Source organism: Aquila chrysaetos, chromosome 8 (genome assembly GCF_900496995.4).
Source record: "Aquila chrysaetos chrysaetos chromosome 8, bAquChr1.4, whole genome shotgun sequence".
Classification (NCBI taxonomy): domain Eukaryota; kingdom Metazoa; phylum Chordata; class Aves; order Accipitriformes; family Accipitridae; genus Aquila; species Aquila chrysaetos.
The window spans coordinates 39,079,362-39,092,755 of NC_044011.1; the positions used below are offsets into that span (position 1 = coordinate 39,079,362).

A 13,394-nucleotide genomic window follows, 5' to 3' on the forward strand; every position below is an offset into this window, starting at 1 on the left:
TAGCGGGGCATTCCTTGTTGGGAAGAGGAGCGTTAAAAGCCTGCGTGGAAAGAACCCGGGCCAGAGTGAACCGTCCTCGTTTCAGCCCTGTGCAGCAAAACTGGCTCCGTTTAGCCGGAGTCGCTCGGCGGCCAGGGCATCCCCTGGATCTCTCCGGGTTTATCCGGGGTGGGGGGGAGGCCTCGGCCGCTTCGCCGTCCGCGGAGCATCTTCCCGGGATCCCCCCGCCCTCCTCCTCTTCCTCCTCCGCCACGCCGCCGCCGTCCCTGGAGGCTGCGGCCGCGCCTACATCTCCCATCAGCCTCCGCGCCCGCCGCCCGCGCCCGCCCTGGGGGCGCCGGCGCCGCGGGGCCTGCCGGGAGTTGTAGTGCGGCGGCGGCGCTTTGCGGCCCGGCGGCGATGCTGGGCGGCGGCCGCGCTGGCCTGGGTCGCCTGCGGAGCTGCGGCGGGCGGCTGTGGCGGGGCCGGCGGCGGGCGGCGGCCATGGCCGGCGGCGGAATGGGGCAGCGGATGGTCTGGGTGGATCTGGAGGTGCGGGGCGAGGGGAGGGGAGGCGGAGCGGGGCGGGGGGCGCGGGCGGGCGGGCGGGCGGCCGGCGGCCGCGCTGACGGTGCCGCTCGCATCCCTCCCCTCTCCGCGGCAGATGACGGGCCTGGACGTGGAGAAGGACCAGATCCTGGAGATGGCCTGCCTCATCACCGACTCCGACCTCAACGTCCTGGCCGAGGTGAGGAGGAGCAGCCGCCGGGCCGGGCCGGGCCGGGCCGGGCCGGGCCTCGCCCCCGGGGCCCTGCGGGCTCCCCGGCCTTGCCCGGCCGGCACCCGGGGCGCACTCGGCCCTCGCTTCCCGGGGGAAGCTGGAGAAAACAACAGCCGGGCAGCGGCCCTTGGGCCCCGCTGCTGGGGGGCGGGTGGCGCCTTGCTCCGGCCGCCTGGGCATCTGCTGCTCCGAAGCGGGCGCCTCGGGCCCAGAGGCGAGTGGGGGGACGGGGCGGATGCTGCTCTGCCCCCCCCGAGCTGCCGCTGCGTACCTACCCTCCAAGCAGCTGCTTCCCCGGCTCCCTAAATGGCGGGGGGCCGCTGTGCGTGGCAGCGTCGCCTGTGGAGACTGCGAGTGCTTGATGCTAAGCTGTGTTTCGTTACCTTTCTCTCTTCCCGACAGGGCCCTAACCTTATCATTAATCAGCCCGACGAGCTGCTGGACAGCATGTCCGAGTGGTGCAAGGAGCATCACGGGAAGGTAACCCTTCTAGAGCGGTCATGCTACAATTTCTCTTGTCTTTGCCTTGGTGAGAGTGACGTATAATTCAGAATTATTAGTTGCGGTACAGTCACCTAAAAAGAGACAGCTCCTGTGCTGAACAGTTTGCAGTCAAACAGAGGAGATAAAGAATGGGAGACAGTAAGTATCATCATTTCGTAGTGAGGAGCTGATGCGTAACGTTTTGCCCAAGGTCTCGCAAGTCATCTGTGGCACGGCTGCAGATTGCTTTCCTGTATCTTTAGTCGTCCTCCTGTATCTCAGCTGCAAGATGGCCCCGAAGCAGCCTGTGCTTTGTAGCCTGGTTTTTAATAAGTTTGAATAGTGCTGGAAGCGACTTTCTGACTCGAGAGCCAGAAGCATCAGCAAAGGCCAGCAGCTAGCGAGTGCTCCCCTGAGATGGCTGGAGCAACGGCACACAGGAGAGCTGCAGGCAGGGCGAGGCAAGCATCGGTGGGCCTGGGAACGGGATCCCTCTCTCGGATATGTGGCACTGGCTCCCGTCTTCAAAGGCGGAAGGCTCAGCGCGTGCCTCTCGGCATGAGGTTAAGAAGTCGGGTTCAGCTCCCCAGTCTGCTTGCTGAGCTGTCGGCTGTGGCCTGCCTCTGCCGGAGTCCCAGCTGTAGGCTGGGTTGGATGGTCTCCTCTGACAGCTCCTCCCGGTGAAGCCTGTTCGGTGTTGCGTAAAATAGTTCAAAGAATAATTCCGATGGGAAAGGGGAAGAGGTGGCTTGAAGTCCCAAGTAAGAACAGGCGCAAGGTCGGTGTAGAACAGTCCAGAGCTGACAAGATGCAGATTTATCGCTGCAAAGTTAGGTACTTGTAGAATGCGACAGGCCCATTTACTGTAAACGCTGGATGGTTATTTTTGGCCGTCCCCTCGGTGCCGTAAGCGTGGTGTATTTTTTGGCCGAAAGCTTAACTTCTGGAGCGAGAGATTACTTTTAGTTCTTTTAGCCACCAAAGAAAGCTTCCTCCTTGCTGGTAGCAAGAAAACGAATGGATTTTCCAATCCCTGATTATGAATTGAAATTCAAGTTAGTTTTCAATTAAAGGCTGAAGTTTTAAGACACCCATAACCCCTCCCCTCCTCCCCCCTTCGGCATCTCACTCTCCCCAGGAAGGATTAGCAAGAGTTTGGAAAATGAATATTAATTTACCGTGATGGGTGCTTTTCCCCTTCTCCAGTCGAGGACTCAAACTCGGCTTCAGTTCACGAGTGAATTGAAGATGGTAGCATACGTTATCGCTGCTCCTGAGGAGCTACTTATTTTTAATTGACTAAGAAAAGAGAAGCAATTAGAATATAGATGAAAATGCAGCCACATAATGAATTTTTTAACCACCACTTGGATCTGTCAAGTAGATTTTTGCGGCACAGTCGTGGAAATATATAGCGTAGCCAGATGGAAATAAATCACTGAGAACACTTGGAGCAGATTTGACATTTAACTATTGAAAAAAAAAGAAAGAACGAACTTTTCTGATTTATAGGAATCTTGATAAACACTTAAGCCACGACTCCTGATTATTTCTCTTTATTTATACCTACTGCTTTGCGCTGGGGAGGTGAATGCGTCTCCTTCAACAAAGAGAAATCTAATACTTTCCTGGGTCACGTATGTACAGGTGCATAAACAAGACTTGCGTAACATCTCGGTAGTTGAGAACCACCCCTGGAAAGTACAGCGACCGGGAAAGAAAAAAAAATCCAAACCACCAAAACCCATGGGAACATCAGGGTTGTTAGGACTACGCTATGGTCGCCTTTACTTGTGCTAATTTTTACTTGCTGAGCGGCGCCCTACACATCAGTCGGATCTGCTTGTGGCAATGCCCGGAGAGGAAAAAAGGCAAGGGGACGTCCCAGAATATTGAAACACATATTTCAGTTGGTACTTCTGGGCACGCTGGGGAACAACCAATGCTTGAAGGGTTGACCTTTTGCTGTTGAGCATTTCTGGAAGTATCTTTCCTGGCAGTGTATTTCTGATTTATGATGGATGGCTCTTTTTTGCAGTCTGGCCTTACTAAGGCTGTGAAGGAGAGTAAAATTTCATTGCAGCAAGCAGAGTATGAGTTTCTCTCCTTTGTACGACAACAGACACCCCCCGGTCTCTGTCCTCTCGCAGGTAAAGTATGTTCTTTCTTAACAGTAACAATACCATCCCTCCTGCGACTCCCGGCCGGATGCCGAAAGGCCCGCTGATGCACGTGGCGGGGATGCTTTAGTTTTTCTAAGCCGAGATCTAGCATGCAAATCAAAACCTTTTTAGTAAGGAGAGGTTCAGTAATGGCATCATCCGTTCTGCAGCTTCCCTAAAGCAAATACTGCACGTCATTGCTGCGGAAAACTTCAGTTCTTCTTTGCATTAATGTTTCCGTGTATGGTTATAATTGGGGCGGGCCACTTAACTGCTGACAGCAATCTGTGACCATAAAATCTGAGCAGCAAACCCAGCGGCATCCTTTCCTCCCTGTGTATCAACCCAAACGCCAAATATGAGTCCGCCGAACGTCCTGCTACCTGGAACTACATTCAGGACGTTCACGTACGGTCTTGGGACTGATGCTAAGTGAAATGAATAGCAATGCCCGTTGTCACTTTGCGGAAAACCCGATGCTTGCATACTTTGATAGGTATCTGTGCGACAGAAATTGTAGGAGTAGTCACTGGAGAATTAACAGAGGGATTACGTTTTTAAACAGCGTGTGATCCTGCAATGAAAATCTGACAAACCTTTGCAATCATATTTACTAGAAAATGGGATAAACGAGCTGCTTGCGAATAGCTTTTCATACCCTATGATCTTTCCCCAGCTCGCTTAGCCTGCTTCTCGTTTAGATGTCGTTCGCAGTAGCTTTGTAACATCTTTGAAGAAACACCTTGTTTTGTGTCTTTGTAGGTAACTCTGTTCATGCAGATAAGAAATTTCTTGACAAATACATGCCTCAGTTCATGAGGCATCTTCATTACAGGATCATTGATGTGAGCACTGTCAAAGAACTTTGCAGGTAAACGTTCCCCAAATTAAGTAGTCCTTACGAAAGGTAATCTAGGGAAGCCTGTTAAGTGGCACTAACGCGCGCTCTTCTAAAACAAGGTTAAAGGCTGCTGGGAGAGGGCTGCCTGCCACCGCCACCTCGTTCTTTCATCTGTTCTGTTCGGGCGGATGCGCAGAATGAGCCCTGGAGTACTCTGTGAGTGGCGCGCTCTGGAGTTTGCAGCGCGTTAACTCCCAGGGTTGTGGCTTCTCTGGACGCCAGGGAAGCCGAAATTCTTTCACCGATTGTAACAAACCTGCACAGCCACCGGACATGTTTTTGAACCCCAATTTCCTTTTTTAAGTGGCACTTTTTTCCACTTGCAGACGCTGGTATCCAGAGGAATACGAGTTTGCACCAAAGAAAGCGGCTTCTCACAGGTGAGGTTTCTACTTTTGTCAATACCAGAGCAGGGCTTGTTGGGCAGACACTGTGCTCTTCACAAGCAGAGTGTGAAGCTTCCTCTGAATTCCCGGCCTGCCGCTTCTAATGCAGATGATGGCAGAGGCCGTGTGCTTCTGCTCCCTGACGATTGTATCCTCCTGTCTGAAGCCTGGTTAGCGTAGGGAAAGGGATTATTAAAACACAGAGAATCAGAAGTTTCCTTATCTGCTGTGATTCACTCTGTTTACTATTCAAGCCAAGACACTTGTTTGGCAACGTAGATACATCTGTCACTTCTTAGACGTCATGGTGAGAAGGCACATGAAAATGGTAGCCTAACAATGGGCTTTATCTGTCCTTCTTTGGGGCAGAGTTGTTCGCAGAGACACTAAAATTGAAAGACTGCAAATGGGGAGATGAGAGTTCTGTTCCTGGCTGTTTTCCCGAGGTCGTCATGTGTCAAAGAGCTCATTCTCCTTCCTGTGGAAGGGTTTAATTTTGAGTTACTCTCCTGCCAGCATCTGAGGCATTCCTAAAAGTTGCAGTTGCCTCGAGGTTTTGCAAGAAAAGATCCTGCACAATATTAACATGTATTTCTAGAAAGCCACATTTTCTGCTTCTTCTGAACAGAGGAGACAGTGGGTCCTGTGGGATCCACAGGTTTTGATAAGTCCATATATACCATGTAAGCACATCCATTTTGCTCTTTCATCTGCGCAGACTAAACGTAGAAAAAAGCACAAGACACCCGGGTGTTAAAGCGTCTGCAGTGGACTTTCTGTAGGTGCTGTTTGGTACTTAGAGCTATGACTGTCCTAAATGACAGTGAAAAGGAGCCACTGAACCTTTACTTCTCTGCTTCGATGTGGCCATGCTTGGCAGGAGAGGCGGCTCTGGTATGAAAAGAAGGCAGGGGTGACTGTCGCAGAGGTCAGAAACAGGCCAAGGCAGGAGCTGAAAGCAGGTCTCTGGAGCCCTCACCTCTGTTGTCTTGGGTTGAATTGGTTTTAGTACTCGAAGCTGTTGAACCTGTTGGCTTTCAGGAGCTTCCATGTCCCATGGTGACATAAACTAATAAGCTGTGTGTTACTCCCTGGCGTGCCAGTGCTGGTGGACTTCTATTGCTTTCCACATACCCGAGACTAGCGAGGGTGGGTTTTATTTCTGTGCATATCAGACCTTGATTTCTTACAGCCTGGAATTTTTCAGAAGCGTTAGAATCCAGATGTAGCTGAAGATGTGCGCAAGCGTTTTGAAACCCTCCTTAATTCTCTTTCAGAGCACTTGATGACATCAGGGAAAGCATCAAAGAACTTCAGTTCTACAGAGATAGCATCTTCAAGAGGAAAACGGATGAAAAGAAAAGGAAACTAATAGAGAATGGAGAAAGCGATAAAACTGCCAGCTGATTTCTCATCTTACCGTGCCATCCCGCAGCACATACTAGATGCGTCTCCTGGTTCTTTTCTGTTTGCCAGTCTCTCGAGAAGCTGCACCCTTCGGTTACCTTGTTTCTTAACAGCTGTTAAAATGCAGATGGAAGCCTGAGTTACTGCTTCTTTGTGGTTTGAGCAAGGATCGACACGCTCGAGCCTCAGCAGCGTCTGTCTTTGTACGTACTAGGTAAAACATGCTGTTTGATACTCCTCTTCATCCAGTTTTAGATGCAGTCTTTCACTACACAATAAAAACAGTTCTGTTGAAAGATGGTGTTTTCATACAGCCTTTCTTTTGTGCTCGTCATAGGCTGCTAGGTGAACCAGCCTCTCGCGGGTTTGTGAAATAAAAACTACCATGTGGGTAGCATCTGCGTGCAAGGGAACAGCGTGAGCCACTTGATTTGTGAGCGGGCAGGTGACATTTCCATTAGCGCAAACCCTAAAGTGCTGCGGGTCCTTCAGGTCAGGACGGAGTGTATTGGTTTGGCAGCTATATTGGCCTTTGGTAATCACTTTGGAAGTGTCTAGCCTATAACACTTCCTGTTTTCACAACACACTCGTGAGAATAGGAAATGTGATGAGCTGCTTCCATCACCTAAACTGGCCCGTGGGTCAGGTGTACGGAGAAAGCGTTACTACTTTTTATATGTGCAACCTGGGAAAAGTGACATATAAAAGGAATGTGTGTCAGTTGAGGGGCCTGAACTTTCCTCTGCAAGTAGCTTGCTCTGGTCAGCAGCACACTTCAGAAGGCTGGAGTTAAACCAAAAGCATTCTTAAAACATTTTGTTTACTAACAGAAATGGTGACATTACTTGATACTGAACAGCTACATGCAAATCACATAGCAGAGCAGGTAAGAACATGTATAGCAGGGACAACCGTGATATCCCAGAAATCAACAGCACAAGCGTTCAGACTGAAAAAATGAAATGTGTTACCGATTATCAGACAAAACCACACAAGGAATTGAATTGGTTCTGTGTCTGTGCATCCCCGGTGTTTGCTGCCCTAGTAATTACTTCAGCGTAGCAGCTTCTAAGGAGAAGGTACTGCAGAGCTTTACAAACATTAAGCTCTTTGCTAATGAAAATATCAGTGGGGAAGGGTCTGAAGTGCTGGCCCAGAACCACAGCAATGAGTGAAGCTGTCCCCTGTCAGCTTGTCAGTTCATGAGGGATGTATTCGTTTCCTTCAGTCTCATAAATGCAGCAGCTAACTACAGAGGCGACTCACGAATACAAGGGGAGGAATCTGGGAGCCCTCGCAACCCTGCCTTTCCTTTTACTTCCGAGAAAACAGGTCTTGGCAGCACCTACCCGGGATGGGAAGAGATGCCACTAGAGGGAGATGCCTGGGTGTTCACTGCAAAAAATCCCTGGGCACAAGCGGCTGAGAGGGACCAGCTGGGAAAGGCTGCAGCCTTGCAGCAGGGGTTTTCTTCCAACGTGGGTGAAAGCACTGGCAGCATCTCTGCGAGCTCCATTAGAGGGAAGGCCAAAACGTGGCTGGATGTCCTTTCTTATTGTTAATTGCTGAAGGACATTGGACACCCCCCCCCCCCCCCCCAAATTCCCTCCTTTTTTCCCCTTTTCAATTCCATTTACGGTGTCCGATATTTCCATTGCACCCTTGGCAGCGTGAGTGAATAGGCTAAAAGCTCTCTAAACGCCATACAGGCTTTACTTGAAGTGTACGAGGAGTCATGTCGATTTAATGGGAGTATTTACGTGCTCACTGAACCTTTTCACGTGTGTGGTATTTTAGGATGGAGCCTGTGGCAGTGGGTTCACACTCTGCTTGACAGGGAGGAGCACCCACGGTACAACGTGTTACAACGTTAAGCAGCGTGAGTGCTGGGTGATGTGAGCACGCCAGCAGAGCCAATTTCCTTTCTAAATAGATGCACCTTGCCACTTTTCCTTGGCCACGTTAAAAAACAAGTTACCTGTTCTACATGAATTCATCACAAACGGAAAGAGCGGGCAACGAAAGAGATGCAGCCAGCCGCTCAGCTTCCGGCATCTTCAAACAACAAAGAATTGCATTTGGAAGGTTGGTCGTGTCTTCCTACATACATTACTACATACGTGACTATGCATATGACGAGGGGCTCTGGAGGTGCTGCACAGGTTGCGACCCATCCCAGGTAGGACACCAACAGGCTTTTACTCCCATTACCGGTATCAGTGCAGCTTATCACATCGCCAAAGCTGCCAGCTAAATTCTAATTGAAGAATCATCGTCATCAGCGATAAGCAAGTGAGTCTTGTAAAGCCCAGAGTCAGCTCGTGGGTCTGGCCATAAAAAAATATCCTGCGCCTTGTAAACAGAGCAAGTTTTAGCTAAAGGCATGGTGGACAGAAGGCAGCATGTAGGCCTGCGTGGCTTTCGGGGAGCTGTTTTTCAGAGACCTCTCTTTCCCTCCTGCGGCGTGCCCTCGTACAACAGTACACACTGATACGCTGCTACCAAAATAGCACTGGGGGAAAGGAAAGATTATCACGTTTACCTTCCCACACAGAATGAAAACCTGTTGCTTTTCCACTCGGGCCGTGTCAGTAGCGTATGTTTTACATGTTGGCCTTTTACAAGATCACGTCTTGAGCCATCTGAATAGAAAGATGCCCTTTCACACACTGCAGACCTACTTGTAACACCACCAATATATTACCTCCCACACACGTGAAAAAACCTCCTGATTGCCGCCGAGACGTACTCTGCATTTTAGTTAAATATGACTATCTGCTGAGTCCCCACCGATGCCTACTCTGGACCCATTAATATTAATGTGCCCTTGCTCCTTTGTGGTTCTCACCCAAAAGGCTCTCTCTGTAGGGGTCCAAGGTCTGGACCTGCTTCCAAAAGCCCCCCCGAGCTGCTGGAGGGGCTCTCCCCTCCCCAACCGGGTACTGCTGGGCAAGCCCCTGCACCTGAAAACCTGGAAGCCACAGGAGCATCCTGCGCGGCAGCCCTTCTCCTGCCCCATGTCGGGATGCGAGGAGTAGAGTATGAGGGGTAGAGGACCGATGGTAGGCGAGGGGCTTATCTATATATGAAAACAAGTGCTGATGCAGATGAGACCGAAGGCGGGGAAACCTCAATTTACGGAGTGAAGGGCAAAGGACTAAACAGCTACGCTTGCCATTTTCCAAAGTTGGACACTCGACGATTTGCCTGAGTTTTCCTTTCTCCACTTCTTCCTCCACGAACTTATTTGCTCCACTCATTGAAAAAAAACCCACCAAACCCAGCTATTTCTGCCATTTTTCCTGCAGGGACTCCAGTCCAGCTCCTGGAGCCAACGGGCCACAGCAAATGCTGGTTCTCAGAAAAGAGAAAGGTCTCTCCTGACATCCAACACCTCCGCAGCTTTGAGGGGTGGCTGCTGCTGCCAGCTTCAACCGAGAAGAATGTAACCTGGAGCTACTGTTCCAAAATAAACCACATTAATAAACAGCACGAACGTCCTCTGAAAACCACAATCCATAGTGCTCACTCTTGCCTGGAGAGGTGTTTCACACCAGGACTGAGCTGGTTACTGGGAGCTGTGGCGCCAGGAGCCAGCCTGGGATGGAGGAGCAGGACTCGGCAGCCAGAAAATACTGGAAATCAGTATTCATACTCAGTTGGATTTCAACAACAAAATGCTTCTGAGCCCTGAATGCACTGGAGGATCCCGTGCTGCCGGGGTCCCTGTGTCCGCCGCTCATTCCCGCAGCATCCCAGGTGGGGAGCAGCAGCCCTGCTCTGCCTCCTGAGGGATGGCGAAGGACTAGCTACGTGCCCCTCACCGTCACCTGAAACCTCTGCCAGCCTTGGAAACCGGGTTCCCTTCTAACAGAAACCGCTGCTAAAGGGCTCTTTCTTTTCCAACACCACAGCACACTTTAGACCTTAAGCCCCCAAGCTTAAGTGGGGATGAATAAATAGCAGCTTTAGAGCAGCAGCTTCCATGTTCTCTGCAAAGCCTGGGGGTGAGAAGAGATTGAAGTCCGTGGGAAGCATCGTTACGTCTGGCTTACCTGCTGTTGCTGTACGAGCGGGGAGCAGCGCATCCCCAGCGTGGGGCAGGTACCCAAGCAGGGGGTCTGCACCGCTGGTCCCCACTCCAGCCCATGCCAAACCAAATCCATGCGGACTCCAGCGGCAGTGAGATTTGCTTCAGAGTGCTTCCATGTTTTTACCTGAGTGCGAGCAGTAACAGAAATAATTACAAGGAGGGTGAATATTTATAGGCTTCGGGGCCGAGAGGGGCCACCACGATAGTCTCCTCTGATCTGCTGCTGAACACAGGTCAGGGTATTTCACCCTCTCAGTTCGCCGGTGGAGGGAGTTACTCATCCTACGGCGTCCTTGAACACTACAGAGTCCAATAAGATCCTTGAATTAAAGCTTGTCTTCCAGGAACCTGTCCAACCTCCACTCGAGGACAGCAACCAATGGTGAATTTATTGTTTCCTTTGTCAGAGAGCTCCAGTGTTTCACTAGCCCCGCTGTTATGAAGGCACGTGTTGTTTCAGATATACATTTCTCCGGCTCAGTTTCCCACTCTCTGCCCAGCATTATGTCCCCCTCTCTCATTAGGAGATCCCCTCCATAACAGGTAGGGTCCCCAAAAGCAGATATGCAGAGGCTGTACCGGCTCACCTTGCCAGAGGAGTAAGAATGCTGTAGTTCCATCGCTGCTTTTACAAAGCACACACGTGTTTCTTCCTCCCTGAGACGTAGCGATAGTTTTAAAGTTACACCAGCAAAATGAACTTTTATGTGGCTGGAATCAATGAAGTTCTTGCTGCGGAGGTTTCACTGTGAGATAATTCACTGCCTCGCGTGGTATTTATTCCGCATGGAAAGTGAAGGCACAATCACCTTCAGCTCAGTTTTCACACGGAAACTTCACTCCTGTGAGGAGGAGTTGTCATCCAAGCACATCCTTTGAACGTTTAAGCCGTTTTCCCATACTTTTGGAGTCCTAAAAACATTTTCCTGGAGTGCAGATTTCCTGCCAAGTAGCATGTGGGGAAACACAAGCTTGAACCCCGAGCGCTCCTGGAAGCTCCCAGTGCATCAGCCTTGACTTGTGTGGGCTTCCAGTAGAGCTACAGCGCCCCAAACCCTGCAGAGCCCCAGGGACCAGCAAGACGAGGCAGTGCAGGCCAGCGCGGGCATGGGCAGCACGCTGCCTGGCTTAGAACAGAATAGACTGTTTTCATTTGGAAGGGACCTACAATGGTCACCTCGTCCAATTGCCCGGACGGCTCTGGTTATTCCAGCACAACAATAGGTACAGCTAATTCTGGTCTGGCAAGCCAAAGCGAGCAATACCACGTAGGGTGCACATGCCCCACGTCACAGCTTTTATGGACGCTGCCTGGTGAACTAAATGCTCAAGTCTGGACCAAGAAACGTACTTTCGTAACTGTTGAGTGCTTTCAGCTGCCAGCACTGCCCCTCGCTGAGCAGAGCTTGCTCAGGGTGCTGGCATGGCACGATGCACGAGGAGCCTGTGCACACTTGACCCAGGCTGCGCGGTACGAGCGGAAAACAACCAGGACAAAACCAACTAAAAAGCGGCTCTTATTCCCCGTAGGGCCAGCTGGAAGGTACCCGTGTGTGCTGCAGGCACGGTCTAGTCTCTGTGATGCTTTTAACAACATCCCTTCACAGCCAGCATCGTGGCCACTGCTACTGCCCAACCTCCCGCGAGGTGTCCCAGAGGAAAGAGCTACCAGTCTAGAAACCAGAAGGGCATAAAAGAGCACACGGGGTGTACCTCTCCCTGGTTCATTTTTATTATGGGTATTAATAATAATGACCATCCAAGGCTTCTCAATCGCTCTCATTATTTGAACACCTGCTCTTCTAACCGTGGGAACGGTTGTTATTGGAGAGAGACCGTTAAAACAGTTAATGGTGCAAATAAATGAGTCTTTCAAACGCCTCTCTCCTTTGTCACTGATTCCTGGGTAAGTAGGCCATTTAAATGTGTTGTTTTTATTTCTTGTGCCCCGGTACCTGCAGGTAGGTTGGTTCGGCAGCGTGGTTCCAAGGGGCATCTCCACCCTCTGCTTTGCCTTTGCAGCCAGGCAGCCTCTGGCTCTCCTCACCCTGAAACACGGCACGGGATTCTTTGCTGTAGCCGGTGCCTGTCAAAACGCCCAAGGTGCATCACCCACAGCGCTGCTGGCTGTCCGCCTGCCGGGACCCTGGGACAGCGCTGGATCAGAACCGAGGATGCGCAGCTCATCATCACCCCAGCAGAGGCTCGCAGAAAGCTGCCTGGACCCACGCCACAGCCACGCCACAGCGGAATCTGCTTTATTTTTGATTTCCGTTTTGTTAGTTTTCTCCCCTTCCTTTGACTTCTTATTTCTGACCTACTTCTCCTCCTTTTCATATTTTATTCCTTTTTAAGAGGCTTTTATTTTTCTCGAAACATTTTTTTAAGGAAAATATGCCATCTGTGTTTATACATTTTTAAATATTGTTTATTCTTGCTTCTGAAGCAACTGTGCCGTATGAAGGATTTTTATCTCATTTTCCTGTATTATGCAATAGCTTTCCTGTTTTTATGTGCTGGCATCGTTTGAGGTTCTGATTTAGTACAAATTTGTCACACGTCTTGGCAAAGCGCAGATAAAACCCACCAAAGCAGGCGTTATTTTTACACTGGAAACAAAGCTCTCTCCTGCGCAACTCGCTCAGAGGCTGGGGAGGGGGAAAGAGTGTAGACTCCCCCCTCCAAGTGCCGGCCCCCCAGCAGCTTCGCACCATTCACTTGTCCGGGGCTATTTACACGAGTCGTCATTTCTGTGCATGACGCTCTGAAAGCTCGATCAATATCGCGGTTACGATCGTGAAGGTTTTGAATAGTAAAATAACATTTTGCGCTCGCAGTCTCAATATTTATTTAATCAAAGCGCTTTACAAAAAATTACCAGCTGATTGAAACAGCCTCGCTCGTAAACGACCAACAAACAAGAAACAACAAAATCTTGTATGCACTGCCATCGAAACATCTCTACCAGAGGAAAGCTTGCTAGGCTGTCCTGCGTTGCGCATCCATCCTGGCATCTATGTTGGTGTTAAATATTCTGGCGTAAGGGGAGGTGTGAGATGAGCTTGGGCGAGACCATGCGCTGTCTCTGCCCTTCTCCTGCTCTTTCCTGGCATATACAACCATAGTCGGGTGGCGAAGCCCCACGCTTCGGCAGAGAGACCCTTCTGCAGAGATGGCAGGCAGCGCCATCGAACAAACATT

General features: G+C 50.6%; 1 protein-coding gene across 1 annotated transcript; it reads left to right on the forward strand.

Moving 5' to 3' along the window:
• Positions 1–364: 364 nt before the first annotated feature.
• On the forward strand, positions 365–6,395 carry REXO2 (RNA exonuclease 2). Its single transcript, XM_030022631.2, has 7 exons — positions 365–531; positions 644–727; positions 1,163–1,240; positions 3,282–3,393; positions 4,168–4,276; positions 4,633–4,686; positions 5,970–6,395. Exons 1-7 carry the CDS (start codon positions 400–402, stop codon positions 6,097–6,099), a joined length of 699 nt encoding a protein of 232 aa, XP_029878491.1. The 5' UTR covers positions 365–399; the 3' UTR covers positions 6,100–6,395.
• The last annotated feature ends 6,999 nt before the right edge of the window (positions 6,396–13,394 follow it).

Coding starts and splice junctions, on each gene's coding strand:
- REXO2 (XM_030022631.2), top strand. CDS start 400: ATGCTGGGCGGCGGCCGCGCTGGCCTGGGTCGCCTGCGGAGCTGCGGC. Junction 4,277..4,632: donor ACTGTCAAAGAACTTTGCAG/GTAAACGTTCCC, acceptor TTCCACTTGCAG/ACGCTGGTATCCAGAGGAAT. Junction 4,687..5,969: donor AAGAAAGCGGCTTCTCACAG/GTGAGGTTTCTA, acceptor ATTCTCTTTCAG/AGCACTTGATGACATCAGGG.